At 35.6% G+C, this 17691-nt stretch overlaps 1 protein-coding gene and 1 pseudogene across 2 annotated transcripts; one reads left to right on the top strand and one right to left on the bottom strand.

Annotated features, from left to right (window-relative positions):
• The first annotated feature begins 1395 nt into the window (after positions 1 to 1395).
• On the top strand, positions 1396 to 4352 carry LOC149792991 (uncharacterized). The gene is made up of 3 exons (XM_089966855.1): positions 1396 to 1762; positions 2534 to 2767; positions 3188 to 4352. Exons 1-3 carry the CDS (start codon positions 1464 to 1466, stop codon positions 3198 to 3200), a joined length of 546 nt encoding a protein of 181 aa, XP_089822981.1. The 5' UTR covers positions 1396 to 1463; the 3' UTR covers positions 3201 to 4352.
• LOC149792992 (uncharacterized) lies at positions 3049 to 5564 on the bottom strand (annotated as a pseudogene). The gene is made up of 4 exons (XR_016422688.1): positions 5210 to 5564; positions 4369 to 4538; positions 3965 to 4023; positions 3049 to 3147 (listed from the first exon to the last, which is right to left on the bottom strand). The product of XR_016422688.1 is annotated as an uncharacterized LOC149792992 (transcript).
• Between the last annotated feature and the right edge of the window lie 12127 nt (positions 5565 to 17691).

Genomic DNA, 17691 nt, shown 5'->3' on the forward strand with positions numbered 1-17691 from the left:
ATCATCAGAGGAATTTTATACGTTTCTTGAAGATTTTACGATTCTTGCATTGTGTTCGTAAAACATGGGTGAAGGTAGGAATTCGAGAGTAGTAACTAGGTTTTTTTGCGTAAATCTGCTGTAATGGAAGATTTTGTGAAGAAGTATTTGATACGTTTGAAGACCACGTCTGCTATTTAAGTCAGCTGCTTTGCATACTAATAAAGACATAATTATGGTTTATACGAACATTACCCACTGAATATTTTCCTATACATAACAATTTTAATGAAGATGGAATTGAATTATTAAGCGAGAACTTATCTCAAATCAAAAGCCAGTATCAACATTCTTATCTTTTCTTATCAGGAGATTTTAGCGCTAGAATTAAACATATTGATGATTTCATCCCTCACGATATATTTGATATTAGGGACCTGGGTGGCTGTGTAGTCTAAAGCGATCCCCTTTACTAATCACTGCCATCTCACCACTGTCAAGTTTCGAGCTCGGCCAATGTGGGTATGCGAAGAGGCTTAGCGGTAGCTTCCCGTGTGTTGGTGGTTCTTACCGGTTTTTTTATGTTGTTGCTATTTTTCCTCCACCAGTAATACTGGTCGCCATGTATAGCCAATAAAGTGCCGCAGAATGGCGTTAAATCAAACACAAACACTTGATTTTGTGCGTGGGTGTGATGTTGATTATGACCTATCCCTAATGGATTCATACATTCATTTTAACGTAAATATGAATGGAAGGTTATTCGATGACAAAAATGGTCAGCTCTCATGCATAACACAAAATGGTTGCAGTGTAGTTGATCGTTTTGATATGTTTTTTTTCTGAAACATTTAGTTATATTACCAACTTGGAGTTGGGGCTCGCGATGAATCGACGCATTTTCCTATATATTGTTCACGTATGTGAGAAATGAACGTAGCACTTCCCAAACCATGACCACAGTAAATGTTAATGTTCATCGAACCCATTTTGATGAAGAGAAAACAAATATTGAAAATTGTGCCCTTAGTTAATGGGAATATTTCCGGCTTACTGAAGACAATATACAATCATTTGTAAAGAATGTTTAGTAAAGCTGGTGAAGACACACGGGATGCAGTTTACTCAACTCTTTTAACTGATACTTCTCGCTCAAATTAGCTAAAATATATCAAAATATAGGTTTGAGTTTTCAGACAAGTAGAAGAAAACAAGCTGTACGAAATGAAAGACGACACTTTGAGCCAGGAAATACGAAACATATTCCATTTGGTGTGAAGACATCAACGTCAAAGTACCAGCTGCTCTAACCATCCTCGATTATAACTCACTCTATACTTGGCTTAAAGGTACACAAAATTTTGTTTACAAAAATTCCATGTATGGTTAACCCAACAATGAACAAGAATGCATAGATCCTAAATGACTAGTGAAGCTCCGCCCCCTTAGAGACTGTTACTGCGAACCCCAAGCTTCCCATTAAAATGGCTGAATCATCACAGAATACAGGCACCATGTCAGATTCTCTCTCGCGTATTCCCGATAATATTTCACTTAAATACCTTCCTGATCAAGAGAAGCTTTCCAGTAAAGTGTTGCAGAAGGGTTTGAACTACTTTACGCAAGGATATATACACGAAATCAAAGTTTTGGAGTTTGAAAACAAGATTCGCGTAGAAGCGAGATGCTGGCCATCTATGAAGAAGAACCAGCCTCCGCACCGTCTGCACATCGAAATTACGGAGGAAAAGTGTGAAGATGCATACTGTTCATGTAAAGCTGGGTAAGATTTAATGTTTTGTATTTTTTATGAGCTATGTTTAATATTTGAACTGTTTAATACCCTGAAGTAATGGCAACTGTTATAGTATAAGTCGTGCAGGTCATGTAGGCGTTCGGTACCGACTATTTAATGTGTTATTTTTTACAATTTGATTGCACATACATTAAAATGGCGAGCATTCACTTTATCTGGATCCTCAAACATCCATATTCTTTTAGAATGTCATTATATACACACTGTTCAAGAAGAACATTCGGCAAAAACAAATGTTAAATTACGTAAATGGATATATTTGGATGAGGTCAACCTAAAGGTGTTAGCGTGCTGTAATCTCACAACGAAAGCTGCAGCTGTTGATAATAAAAATTGTAGTATCATGTTAGCTGTTGATTTCACCAAAGGTCCTTTTCTCTTGACCCAGTTTATTACCTGGCCACCTTTGTAAATTTCCACAGTGATCAATAATTTTAGTCAAGGGTCATCCATACATGACGTCACGTAATTTGGGCGGAATATTTTGTACCCCGGCCCCGTGATAAAAACTCAGCCCCCTCGTTAGATGTCACAATGCTTTGACACTCCCAACCAATAAAAATTGTCAAAATCAATATTGGTTTGAAATCCCTTTGCATTAGAAAAACATCACGACACTGCATTCTAAATTATTTATCTGGTAGATGGCGCTGGTGTTGGTTTTGTGACATCACCAATAGCATTTTTTTAACTAATTAATGTGTATGATATCTGAAAAATATATATGTATTGTTGCAGGGTCAGTGGGCATTGCTCCCATGTAGTAGGGCTAATTAAGTCCCTACAGGGTTTCAAACTACATAACTTCACCACTGTTCCTGACCAGTTGAGCAGCACAAGCTTACCTCAGCAATGGCATGTGCCAGGGGGATCGAAAATAAAACCAGTGCCACTTAACCATGTTGTGGTTGCTAGACCGACAGAGAGTAGGAAAAGAAAGCCAGTGGTTTGCCAGACAGATATAAACAAAAAGTATGAATTTAAAATACAAATAATTTACCAACAGAAATAATTGTTTAAAATCTGGTTGTAGATGGAACATAGAGTTAACCATTTATTACTTCCAGATTAAAATAAACATGACAAACAATATAGCTTTAATAATTTGTTTTTATTCATCATGCTGATACAACATACTTGAATTGATATGTAATAGAAAAATATTCATGTATTCACAATTGCTACACTCAATGTTTGTTTCTTGGCAATTATTTTCTTCAGATGTTGAATTTCTTTCTCTTTTGATGACGATTCAAGTTGAAGCTCTTGTATCTTTTTTGAACTATTTGACAATTAGAGCATTAGATCCTGATTCTCAGCTGCAACTGCTAATATATCCATTGCTGATATCCCTGAAAAAAATAAGAAAAGTATTTATTTTCTTCATTTCAGACAAAGTACCTGAGGGAAACTACACAAATAACTCAGGACTGTGGTAATACATCTGTGACAAGGGCTTCTCCAGTCTGTTTACCAGATGAGTTCAAACCACTCAATGAGAACACAAAGTGCATAAATCCATGTGACACTGAGGTACAGACAAGAAATCAGGCCTTGTCGAATCACTGGTTTCATGAGAGAAAAGACAGACTTACATCATCTAATTTTGGAAAAGTAATATCAAGGAAATCTAAACCCAGTGAAACGTTTATTAACAGTTTATTTTCAAAAAATGATGTGAAAGCCAAAGCTCTTGAATATGGTAAAAGACATGAGAAAACTGCTAAAGAAAAGTATCTTGAATTGTATCCGTCTAGGCATTTCCATGAGTGTGGCTTTGTGGTTAATAATGACTTTTCATTTTTGGGTGCCTCGCCTGATGGGAAACTGTGTGACAATGGAGTATGTGGAATTGTGGAAATTAAATGCCCCTTCTCTGCTAGAAAAATGACCATTGAAAAGGCATGCAGTGATATACCAGATTTCTATTTACAGAAGGATGAACATGTATCATTAAAGAAGACACACAGTTACTATGCACAGATTCAAGGCCAACTTATGGTTACAGGTTGTGAATTTTGTGAATTCATTGTTTACACACAGGAGGATATGTATGTGGAAAGAATTAAACCAGACATTCCATTTATGACTTCAATGTTACAAAAGTTATCTGAATTTTACAGAGATTATGCAATTCCACATCTGCAATCCTCAGAATAAAATACTTACATGGGTTTTCAGTCTGTGTAGACACCCCTGACTCATAATTCATATATGGACTGTTCAATCTGTAAGAAATAAATAGTTATGCACAATGATGTTAGTCAACAAGTAGTTTTCATATATATATATATATATATATATATATATATATATATATATATATATATATATATATATATATATATATATATATATATATACCAGGGGTATGTATGTATTTTTTAATTGATTGTGAAGTATAAGCAATATAATTGAAACACTTTTCAAAGAGTATCAGTTCATTAACTTGCTAGCTTTGCATATTTACTTTAAGATTAATGTCTGAATTTATTCTGAAATTAAACTTGTTAAATTTCATATGTAAAAGATTAATAAAGCTAGACATATTCTGTGAGTTACTTGGCACTTACGTGGTCATGTTTTCTTCCAAATGCAGGCATTTGCGTTTATGTTGACTGGTTTCATTTTGTTGTGAAGAAGCTCTCTTCACTGGAAGTTTTCTTGCTGGCATAGTACGTGAACCATCAGCTTGAATGGGGTCTGGGTAATTCTCATTTGGTCCATTTCCTCCAACAAAGTGCTGAAAAATATGTATATTTACAAAACAATGCATTATATGACAATCAAAAAAGCAAATCAGATTTGACATTTTATAGTAATATCAGCAAAGAAACATTTTATATCTTTATTTTAATTTAGATGTATGGACAATGTAGTCTGAAATAAAGAATTTTTATTCTTATTTATAACCTAGTCATAACATAAATATATGCTCCATTATGCATGCTCTGACAATAACCCATGGTATTAATCTGTTGTTAATTCCTTCAATACAAGATAAAAATATCAAGAGGGCTGGTTTGGGATAAATGTATACTTATAATTAAAGCACTAGTATTACAGGGTGACATGGATGCCCGAGTGGTCAAAGACTATCACCTTTACTGGTTACTGCCATCTCACATACGTCCACATTGGTTCCGATTTTGGGCTTGGCCAATGTGGGTATGTAAAAAAGCTTTTTAGTAGCTTCCCGTGAGTATCCGGTTCTTCCCGGGGTTTTCTTCCACGTGATAAACTTGCCCGCCATGAATAGCATATGACGTACTGAAAAAATGTAGTTAACCCATGATAACAACAATTACATAAACCAGCTTTACGAAATGTGTATTAGATATTTTTTCTATTTAACATTACTTTCTAGAATACTACATATACTTATTTACTATAGTGAAATCTAAACTGAATTACCTTTGAGCAAACGGCCTTGTGTTGGTTTACTCTGGTGATATTAAGCTGTTCGTGCGGTCGACCACACGCTTTGATCCATCGTTCACCTTTTCCAAATCACGTTTTGGAGTCGGAAAACGAATAAAACGGCCTCCTTCCAACCTTTCCGGATATCTCTCATCTGCATTGCATGTTCCCCATGCACATCGAAGCACCATTTTGCCAATATATCCCAAAAATCACGAAAGTCTGTAATGCAGCTGTATTCTCACCACACGTTTGTTTGTGGGTAAAACATGGCGGATGTTACCGTAGCACCGGACGCTCTTATCCGATTGGTCAATATCGGTGGATTTGATTGACAGGTCGGATCTATGCATTATTGGTTCTGCCTGCCAATACTTCGATCGGTGTGCATATACTTTAGATAAAGAGTGTGCCGCTGTTCAACCTCCGCCCGTAAGGAAATTTCAACCTCAGATATATTCCCTAGGAGAAAATCTTTAGGTCTTTAATTTTTGGGTATATCGGCATAATCATTCCTCTATGCGCAGCGCGATATGAACATTTAGTTGATTTGGAATGGTTGGTTGTTATCTCCCCTGCGAACATGCTCATCTAACCTGTCGCTGTGTTGTTTTGGTTAAGATGGCCACGATGTCCAAGGAGGCGCTAGTTTTCTTGATATTACTGTATTAGGAAATAACACGGTCGTCATACCCGCCAACACGCTAACCAAGAATCACAAATACCATGACCTCTGTTTTTCTGGCCGATTACCGTCATACGATAGAGAGCGTCTATTTTAGATATATTTCTGAAGGAAAGGTTACCTACGATGACGTTTCGCCAAATACCACCTCGGCACTATTGTAGTAGTCTCGCCCTAGACTTCCCGAGGGCTGTGCTATGCCTGGTGTTGCAACAGCGAAATCGAATTAATTCTAACATCATTATGTCAAGTCTAAGTAGACCGCGGTTACTCTCGCCAGCAGGTTGTTTTTGTCAAGGCCATGCATAATTTACTGCAGACAGACATAAAAACGGACAGACAGAAAGAGATGAATAGGTGCATCTAATGCATAAATGATAGCAAGTCAAATGAATCGAACGATCGATCTATTAGTTTTTTATGGATAGCTAAATATAACATTAAAATAAAACTATTTAGGAAAATTTCATGTAATGACCTGTTCGAGAAAAAGAAAGAAAAAATAGGTGTCATCTCCTAGCTCAAACAATAGACTAATCACAATTTTACGGGCATTAAAACCTCTATATACCCACCAAGATACGACACAGGTCCAACCTGGCCAATCCCCAATACCATGCCAACACACAACACACCACCCCACCTTCAAACCGTAATATCATGCCAATACATACCACACCCCAACCCATTCAATCCCCATTACTATACCAATATACGATACACATCAAAATTGTTTAATCCCAAATACCATGTCAGTACTTGAAACACATTCAACTTGTTCAAAACGAACTCACAGTGATGCAGTATCAACCTCTTCACCGAATTTAATGCATGTTCCTTCTCTATTTCTGCTTTATATCCTTCTTTCTGTCCTTTTTTCTTTCTTGAAACAATTAGATTCGATTCTCACTTTTATTTAAATTTGCATTCATTTTTGTCTTGTAAATCTTATTTTAAGTCGTTAAGTTATAAAATAATGTAAGTGTACTCGTGGTTTTGAGACCGCTTTGAAAATCACGAAATTGGAAGCAAGGCAGAAAAGTGTACGTCAGTGTTGCCCTCCACGACTCAGGTCTCGATTTTTTTTCACACTATGACTGTTCGAGTACAGTTACGAATGAAAGTTTAAATATATAAATAAACTTAGGAAAGACTTGTATAGTTTGGTCTAGGTAAATAAAAGTAATGACTAAATCCATCTTATATTTGAGAACTTTGAAAAACCATTTATGATTACCTTTTTCAGCGGCAATCAATATAGACCGGTCTTCAAATAGTTTTGAAAATTATTTCATAACAAATGCAAGATTCAGAATTTAAAGCCGCTTTCATTGGATCCATACTGTGAGAAAATGTCAGTATTGATTTATTTCAATGGCGTTGTCTCTCCTACCACTCCATAATATTAAAAAGTATATAGTTTATGTATTTGTAAGAAATATGGATACATATATACATATATACTGTATTTCTTTTAATTTGTTTAATGGAAATGCCAATTGATGAATTTGGATACAGATTTATAGATCTGCGGAATGGGCTCATACATTGACATACATACATACATACATACATACATACATACATGCAATCGAAATAACTGTTTTTTATACAAATATACGGTATTGTTGCTTTGTGTTACAGGTTTCTTGTAATATGGCCGTTTATGCTTTCTAACCTATACTTTTTGTTTGTTATATTAATCTTCTTTTTAATGATCAAAGGATATGTTAAGTAATGATGCCCCAGGTAAATTTGTACTTTTGTCATTTTCTTTAGGTACATGTGCAGGAGATTTATAGTTGACACGAGGTGATATGTACTAATGTCATAAGATATATATCAAAGTTATGAAATACTTGTCTTATTTATATAGTCTTCCAGTGACGCAAGAAAAGTGCATTCTGGGATACATCAAACTCTGAGAGCTGTATTGAATGGATGTATATAAATCGAACGTAGTGCACATTACAGTTTGGTTTGAATAACTCCATATACCTGTTATTAACTCCAGTTTATGAAAACATCAATACTATAATAAATATTTACTCAAAGATGATCTTCAAAGGCTTTATGGCTATGTTTATGTTGCACAAAAAGGAAATGCCTTTGAAAAACTTTGTGATCATATTTGTGCTAAACACACAGAGAGATGTCTTTTAAAACCTTTGTTGCCGTGTTTGAATTGTACACATATATGTACTTTAAAAGCCTTGTGGCCATGTTTGTATTGTAAACTGAGATATGCCTTTTTATAAGCTTTGTGGACATGTTTTTATTGTTCACAAAGAGATGTCTTTAAAAAACTGTATGGCCATATTTGTATTGCATACATAGAGATGCCGTTTAAAAGCTTTGCGACAATGTTTGTATTGTACACACGGAGAGATGACTTTGAAAAATTGTAGGGTCATCTTTGTTTTGTACACAGGCAGATGCACTTTAAAAGCTTTGTGGCCATGTTTGTATTGTACATAGAGAGATGCCTTTGAAGACTTATGGTCATATTTGCATTGTACACAGAGAGATGCAGCTTAAAAATTTTGTAGCCATGTTTGTATTGTACACAGAGAGAGATGCCTTTTGAAATTTGTGTGGCTATGTTTGTATTATAGACAGAGAGATGCCTTTGAACAACTGCATGACCATGTTTGCGTTGTACACAGAGAGATTCCTTTGAACAACTGCATGACCATGTTTGCATTGTACACAGAGAGATGCCTTTGAACAACTGCATGACCATGTTTGCATTGTACACAGAGAGATGCCTTTGAACAACTGCATGACCATGTTTGCATTGTACACAGAGAGATTCCTTTGAACAACTGCATGACCATGTTTGCATTGTACACAGAGAGATGCATTTGAACAACTGCATGACCATGTTTGCATTGTACACAGAGAGATGCCTTTGAACAACTGCATGACCATGTTTGCATTGTACACAGAGGGATGCCTTTGAACAACTGCATGACCATGTTTGCATTGTACACAGAGGGATGCCTTTGAACAACTGCATGACCATGTTTGCATTGTACACAGAGGGATGCCTTTGAACAACTGCATGACCATGTTTGCATTGTACACAGAGAGATGCCTTTGAACAACTGCATGACCATGTTTGCATTGTACACAGAGGGATGCCTTTGAACAACTGCATGACCATGTTTGCATTGTACACAGAGAGATGCCTTTGAACAACTGCATGACCATGTTTGCATTGTACACAGAGAGATGCCTTTGAACAACTGCATGACCATGTTTGCATTGTACACAGAGAGATGCAGTTTAAAAGCTTTGTGGCCACGTTTGTATTGTACACACACAGAGATGCGGTTTGAAAGCTTTGTGGCCATGTTTGTATTGTACACAGAGAGATGCCTTTTGAAATTTGTGTGGCTATGTTTGTATTATAGACAGAGGGATGTCTTTGAACAACTGCATGACCATAGTTGTATTGTACACAGACAGATGCAGTTTAAAACTTTTGCATTGTACACACACAGAGCTGCGGTTTGAAAGTTTTGTGGCCATGTTTGTTTTGTACATACACAGAAATGCCTTTGAAAAATTGTAGGGCCATCTGTGTGCTGTACAGAGAGATGCATTTTGAAAGCTTTGGGGCTATGTTTGTGCTGTAAGCAGAGAGATGTCTTTGAAAAATTGTAGGGTCATCTTTGTATTGCACACATATAGATGCATATGTATTGTACACACACACACACACACACACAGATGCCTTAGGAGCGCTTTGTGGTCTTGTTTGTGTTCTGCACAGAGAGAATTATCTTAAAAGCTGTGTGACCATGTTTGTAATGTACACAGAGATATACCTTTTAAAGGCTTTATGGTCATGTTTGTGTTTTACACAGAAATATGCCTTTTAAACGTTTTGTGGTCATCTTTGTATAGTACAGAGTGAGAAGTCTTTTACAAGTTGAGTGGGCGTGTTTGTTTTGTACATAGAGATATGCCTTAGAAACGCTTTTTGGTCATGTTTCTGATGTACACATATAGGGCTACCTTTGGACGCTTTATGGCAATATTTGTACTGTACACACAGAGACATACCTTTGGACGCTTTATGGCAATGTTTGTATTGTACACATAGAGACATACCTTTTAAAAGCTTTGTAGCTACGTTGGAATTGTACACACATAGATAAATACATTTCAAATGTTTTATGGTCATGTTTTTGTTGTCCACAGAGTGATGCCTTTGAAAATCTTTGTGGTCATGTTTGTGTTGTACACACACACACACACACACACACACACACACACACACACACACATATGCCATTGTAAAGCTTTTTGGCCATGTTTGTGTTGTACAGATAGTTTAACGAAAATAGTGAAATAATACCGAACAAACTAGGTTAACACCAACAGGAGTAATTAGAATCCTTTCATTCCAATTTTACGTGCAGCAGAGTAATTGGTCATTTACTATAATTGAGAAATTCTCTAGACAGCAACAGTACATGTTTAGTGAAACTTAACGAAATCTGTATTTAAAACAATCTTTTGATACAAAAAGCTTGACATGACATGGTGTATCTTGATATTCGTGAACTTGACAGATAAGAAGTCAAGGTCAAACTATTTTGAAATTATTTTATCATATCTCAGTGTGAAAATAAATGTGAACTACGTTCTGTGGCACTATTTCTGATTATACATCTACTGTTGTGACGGTGTTAATTCTTGTAACAGTACAAATCTTGTACTTTACATCATTGACATATTAAATCGTTTGCCAACTGATGTTTTGTTGGATGGGGGGTGTTTGCGAATAGACTTTTCGTCTTTTTTTCTCTCCACAAATTCAGATTAAACCGGTTTTACGGTTCTGCAGATTTCTGTCTTGTTTATAACACATCGCAAAGCGATTCAGGGTGACCACAAAGTTTTCCTATCTCTGTTGTTTCGTCTACGTCTCTAAGTCGGGCAGATTTTCTTCTTTACATTGATTTATCCCTTTGATTCACCAGTCGATTAAAATCCCTTTGCTTCACAAGTCAAGTTTTTTTTCTTCTCTTACATATGGGTTTGATCAAGCGGTCAGCCGGAGGTCACCCTTTGACTGCTGTAATATTTTCGCTCCGTTTGCCGTTTGGTCAAGCGGTCTGTCAGGAGTCCAATAAGTCAGTAGTGGATTGATTCTCCATTTGTTAGTATATCAATGAGTTTGTAAGAAGCCCAACAGGTCACCCATTCCATTTTCACTCTATGACATGTACCATTTTAGATGTCATAAACTTTAACATCGAGTAAGTTTAAACGTCCACTGTTAATTGGCATGGTTTACGGGGGCCTCTCTCTTTACAGGGAAAAATCCACATTTTTAAGTTAAGTAGTTGAGAAGCGTCTTCCTCAACTCCGGGTCCACGGAGCCAGCTTAGACAAACTTCACGATCTAGTGTTATGACCTTTATATGTTCCATGAATTGAAGTTAGAGCTTTGATTTAATGCAAAACTCCGAAGAGCAACAAGCTAAAATTAAAACAAACACTAAAATTGATAATATTCACACTGTTTTAATTTTATAATCACGATGTTCCAAAGCGATATTAACAATTTAGTGTTGAGTCTGCTACGTTGTAGAATGGCCGTCTGCTTTCTCTAGACTAATTGATTTGATTTTGTTTTTAAAGCTTGTCCAGTCTGTGATGAATCCTAGGGCAAATTATTATCGGACACATTTTTTCTTAAGGGTCTAAACTACAAAATTCCATAGCATGTTCTGGTCTTAATTTTTTTTTCCATTGGCATTAATTACACCAGAGATCGCTTACAATATTCAACCGCTGACAACCACAAGCATGAACACTCTTGTTTTTTGCAAAATTTACTAACAGATCTTAATAGTTTCAAAGTTATGACCCTGGACCACTTACCAAGGATAGGAGAAGACACCGGGTCCATTTCAGCCATATGTATACATTTCATACCCAGTAAAATGTATATGGACATAGACAGGGCTGCCGTGGACAGGGTATGACATCTAGGACAAAATTCCAGGAGCCTACAACAGTCAGGGGGTCCAGAGCCGTTACGATTTGTAATTCATTGAAACCTACTGGATAATTTTCCTAGGGCTCACAAATCCTGTCCGCGGTATTGGATGTATGGTGCGTATCTCAGAGTGTCTACTGTATAAGCAAGGGACTACATCAGTCCTTATGGACTCAGAAAGAGAACAGAGCTAGATTCATGGACCATAACGTGATATGTGGTAACAGTTTGGTGATTTACCACTCCTGCCAATAAAATATGTCAGACACTCAACTTTTGGTTACAATATTTAAACACACTCTTTAACAAATTAACATTTAAATGCCTCACCTTTAGCAGCTCTTTCTCCATTAATGTATCAGTCTTGCCTTTTCAAATACTTCCTAAATGTTGTTAACTTGCAAAAAGCTTTCAGATTTCTGAACAGTTCACAGACATACAGACATTGGCTTTTCAGACTGAATCTGGGAAATATTTATAAATACATATCTATGTCCTCTTTAATTTATTATGTAAAAACACAAGATTAAAATACACTAATTATATTGCTATTTCTAATATGTCAATATTCACTTTCTAAATTCAGTGAGACTGGTTTACCCTGATTTGCTGAATCACTCAACACTTTGATCTCGAGAAGACGGAAAACATGTTAAACAAACTGTACCAAGGCCCGATTACGTGGAACGAATTGCCCATATATCTTTGAAATAAGGACTCTACAATCTTATTCAAGAGTGCTCTTAAAAATTCACCTATTTCGACTGCAAGAACAGGCTTAAAGACTTAATAATGTTTACCTCATGAATTATTGCCAGCATATTTTTATTTTGCAATTTCATGGTATTTGTTTTTGTAATCTTGTCGGTGTATGCGTTCTTGTGTTATTTAATATTATAAAGTACTTAGAGCTTTTAAAGATTAGGCACTGTACTAAGTCCATATTATTATTATTATTATTATTATTATTAATGTTATACTCATATCGTGTGTGTGTGTGTGTGTGTGTGTGTGTGTGTGTGTGTTCATCTATGTACATTCCTTGTTGTTCTATGAGAACGAGCTTTTCTTACGTCGAAGCTTACGAAAATTGTGTCACTATCGAAGGCCTGGTCCTTCACAGTGACTTGTAATATCAATGTGCTATTTGTATTTACGTCTCCGTTTATAGCCTTGTTAGATTCTAGCGATTATTTGTTGATTTGGGGAGTCGGTGTTTGCAAGATATTTTTCAATCCGAAGAATGGGGATTTCTCTGGATATTTTTAGGAATACGGGTTGAATAATTTGAGATAGGAAAATATTTGGGTCGTGTTTTGTATTGCATGGGGTGGATATGCTTACTAATGAATCACCTCTATGTTAAACAAGAAAAACCACACCAATTTGAAGTTATTCGAGTTTCGTGATGTGTGTTCATTGTGTGATCAGAAGAAATTATAACAGTAGTACCGCGTCTAAGAACATTCATTTAATAACGACTGCTGACTTCAGGTACTTTTAAATAATAGAAATATGGATTTCAAAGCAAAACTCACTTAGAAGTTCTTGATTCGCTCGGTAGTGAGACCTCTTGCGTGTAACTATAGTATGGCCCGAAACAAACGATAGTGAGTCGCGATTTAATTTAGGAATATTCATTCAAGTTATCGTTCCTTACATTACGATATTTATAAGGTTCAAATCGACAAAAGGACACCCACCCACTCCTTCAGACTGACATTTGCATATACTGAATTATAAAATTGACGAACGCTATATATGGCATCATGTATGTAAATTGATTAAATGTAGATATAACAAGTAAAACGTTCACTTAATAGCAAGTGTAAAAATAAAGCCTAAGTAAGCTTTGGAGATTATCCCTTGACAAGGACACTTACTTTAAAATATATAAAGAACGCGAGGTGACAAGTATTGCGTTGAATGTTCAGTTCTGAAATAGTGTGTGCTTTTAAAGCTATGTTGAGGAGTTATGGGCGATATGCAGACTGTACATTGCTAAAAAGACTCTCTGAATTCAGATGAGATACAGATTTGGAATAGAACAACTTTTTTCTATGATGTTTTAAATGACTGAGAGGTAGTTCTTGTAATAGTATAGTAAACTGTTTCGTTTACTTCAGCATATACGTCTTAATTAGTCTTTTTATATTATTATGTGCATTATAATTACATTCATGTACTATAAAATTAATAATAATAATAATAATAGTAGTAGTAGTAGTAGTAATAATAATAATAATAATAACAATAATAATAGTAGTAATAGTAGTAGTAGTAATAATAATAATAATAAAACATGGCGGTAATTCTTTAAATTGCTACGGTCATGATTAATGAGGACGTCTAATCCAAAGGGAAAAAAATAACGAGAAATAATGTATCTAGAAATGGATCTTTATCTATAAATAAGGCGAAACCGTTTTGATGCAAGCTATCAACTCAATATATTCTTTTTGATATGTATGGCCAATATCTCTACATCACATCATCATATAACGGTCTGTTGTCTACATCTTCGGTCAACTATCTGTTGTCTACATTATAGTACAACGATCTGGTTTGATAGAGTGTGCATTATTTTCGCGTCTAGCTTTAATCGACACGACGAGAAACAAAGATATGAAAGTATATACACTGGAATGGAAAGTTGTGTAAAGACTAATAATAATAATAATAATAATAATAATAATAAATGTATATCACTAGCAGAGGGTGAGACTCAGTAAACTGACACAAAAGAAACTGACACACACTGGGTTAAAAATAACTCTTATGGACTATGCATTTTCGTTTAAGCCATATACGCCCTATTCTCATTTCTGCCATATCTTAGATTTCTCTTTACGGGCACGGTCAGTGTCAGATTATCTGTGATTTCAGCCAATGAGCATCAGGGCAGCGTTTAAATGGTTGGCTAGTTTTATGTTGCCTTGTTTTTCATATCGGTTTTTTATTGTTCATTATTTTTCTAAAGGCAACAGTTTTTTGAAATAATACAATTGCATAAATATTGCACATAAGAACGTAAATTTGTACCGAGTCATGACGACCATTGTTGATACTGTAAAAATTCCCGTTGACGAGCTCTTGAAAGTAGTTGTCACGGGCATATGCCTATATATTACACAAAGTCTGTCTTGGCCTATGCATATTCCTGTTTCGGCATCATGATTTTCAATGATATAGACATGCACAGGGTGGTCTTTCAAGTTTTTGATCCTCGAGGAGGCATGCTGCTGCAAGATGCATAGGGTTTAGAGGTCGAAGATGCCCGAAACATAGGACTAATTATCCGGAGACACTGACCCGGTATGCAACACTCAGCACATCACGTCTAATAGGGGTCATCAAAGAACCAAATATAGTCGCTTAGTATTTGCTTTCTCCCTCTACATTATAGCTAGGATAAAATGAAAATTTAACGTTGTGTTACTTTTGTAGTTTTAACTGGTCATTGATCTTATTTTCCAAATTGCCGCTTGTCTTCCACAAGGAACTATCCTAGGATCGAATTTACCTGGAACGTTTATATTTTACCTCCATAAATCACTCATTGTGAGTGCAAAGCTTTTATAGGATAATAATTACAGAGAAGAGATAAATGAAGATCACCGTGAGTCGATACTCTGTATACGTTCTTATTTATATCCTATAAAAATGTTTGCCATGTCTAATGGAAGTAGGTCATCTATTTATCAAGCTAGGTAGCAACCAATAGGATTAAAGTGCAGTGTATGTAGTACTATAACACTGCAGTGAACACAATCCGACCTAGTGAATCAGCGAACATTCATACATGTTACCTCAGCAATTGCGTTTGATTCTCAGATAGGGTATGATTTCTTCTTGGTTCTAGGTCTGATAATTTCAACAAACACGCATGTTTGCATCAGGTCATTATACTCAGTCCAAATAAAATGCCTTAATCCCAATGAAATGACTTAATCCTAATCAAAGCGCAATTAGATAACCTTGACATATCGTACAGCAAGCTAAAAAGTGAGCAGTTTCTAAACTGTAAACCACTATATCACTAAACTAGAACAGTTGTCCATTCAGTAGATGTTGGTTGTTATGAATACTTCATTTGCATCATTTGTTGCCTTTTCTTAATGACTGTATGTTATGCGTATCTGTATTTTGTACGTGACCTTGTCCAAAATCAAGTCATTAGTGTACCTGATCAGTGACATTTATTTTTTAAACAACATAATACTTAACTATCTTTGACAGTGGATTAAATATTTAGATCAGTATTAATGTCAACATGTTTACCTGATTTTGAGTTAAACATGCAGTCTTCATTTTGATCGTTGAATGTTCTAGAATTGAAAATGTGCTTATGCGGCAGAGTATTTTCGGAAAATGCTAACAGCGACCTAGGTTAAGTAGAGTAGTATATAATTTTGTTTACCTTAGAATTACTCATTCTTGGCTTAACATCAGAAGCAGACTCATTCTTATTGTTGTGTTCAGGTTGTGTGTGTGTGTGTGTGTGTGATCTGGATTTTTAACGTAGAGTTAACAAATTCTCAGTCATATCGCTACAATATCTGCAGTGTGGCCGTTTATAGTGATGTCTAGTACTGGGGCATCATGCCTCAGAGATGTAGCATGATGTACCACCCAGTCACATTATCCTGACACCAGACCAACCAGTCCAAAACTAACCTCTTAATGCTGAACGCATAACGAGGCGGCGGTTAGCACTAGTTTAATAAGTCTTTGGTATGGTTCGGGTAGAGTTTGAACCAACGACCTCCCGGATCCGAGGCGGACGCTCTAACCACAAGGCCACCGAACCGGCCGTATTAAGGTTTTGGTTTGGGAGGATTAATTTATTCAAATTATTATTCACTGGAATTATAAATTGCCTCTGGACTGGAACATTAATTTGGAATAATACTGAATTCAGAAAAGCACATTAACAAATTGAGACTACATGCACATCAAACATTCAATATCAAAATTTATTTTGAATAGGACTGTTATACAATTGGAACTTTGATAGAACTTTCATGACTATTTGGAATTTAATTCACAACATAGTACGTTCTTTTTAAAGTTTCACTTTGTTTTCTAAGGAAATAATTTATTTTGCTGAATTTTAAACAAGTTGGGGTTTTTTTGTGCCTTTCCTTTTACTTAGTTTGGGACCACAGAGTCGTAACAAAAGTCTAAAATAAAACACTGGAAATTATTTTGCTTAGATTTTGATTAGGGTAGGGAACAACCCAATTGAAATGGAATTTGAAATATGTCAAAAACTGATGAAGGGTATAACATAAAAAGATGTCAAAGGTAAATATAAAGCACAATATACAACCTTGGGGTGCGAATATGTTGCCGTGTACTTTTAACAATCCTTCAGGCGACCTTTTGGTCAGTGGCCTTGAATGAATATAAAAGTGGCAAAGCGAAAAACATGCTTTAATTGAACTTATATAGCAAACTTTAAAGATATTGATAAGAACAAAAATGAGGAAAATATTGAAAAAGTCAGCACACATTTTTGAGACTTTTTTGTATTGTTTTGAATATATTCGTTTCTTTTTCCTTTGATGACATCTACTATCGGTACGTTTAAAACATTGTGACGTGTCAGCTATAGAAAATTACCTGCAGAGTTCATCGGGGGACTTAAAAGATAAATGAGACATAAAACAAATCTGCACTGTTTAGATCATATTACAAAGACGCACAGTCGTACTGAGTGTTCGGGCTTTATCCATTTCTCCTAGCTGCCTCTTGTCTTTGTACTTAAGC

This window comes from Sinohyriopsis cumingii, chromosome 8 (assembly GCF_028554795.1).
Source record: "Sinohyriopsis cumingii isolate HCF-2022 chromosome 8, ASM2855479v2, whole genome shotgun sequence".
Taxonomy (NCBI): domain Eukaryota; kingdom Metazoa; phylum Mollusca; class Bivalvia; order Unionida; family Unionidae; genus Sinohyriopsis; species Sinohyriopsis cumingii.

Coding starts and splice junctions, on each gene's coding strand:
- LOC149792991 (XM_089966855.1), top strand. CDS start 1,464: ATGGCTGAATCATCACAGAATACAGGCACCATGTCAGATTCTCTCTCG. Junction 1,763..2,533: donor TACTGTTCATGTAAAGCTGG/GTAAGATTTAAT, acceptor GTATTGTTGCAG/GGTCAGTGGGCATTGCTCCC.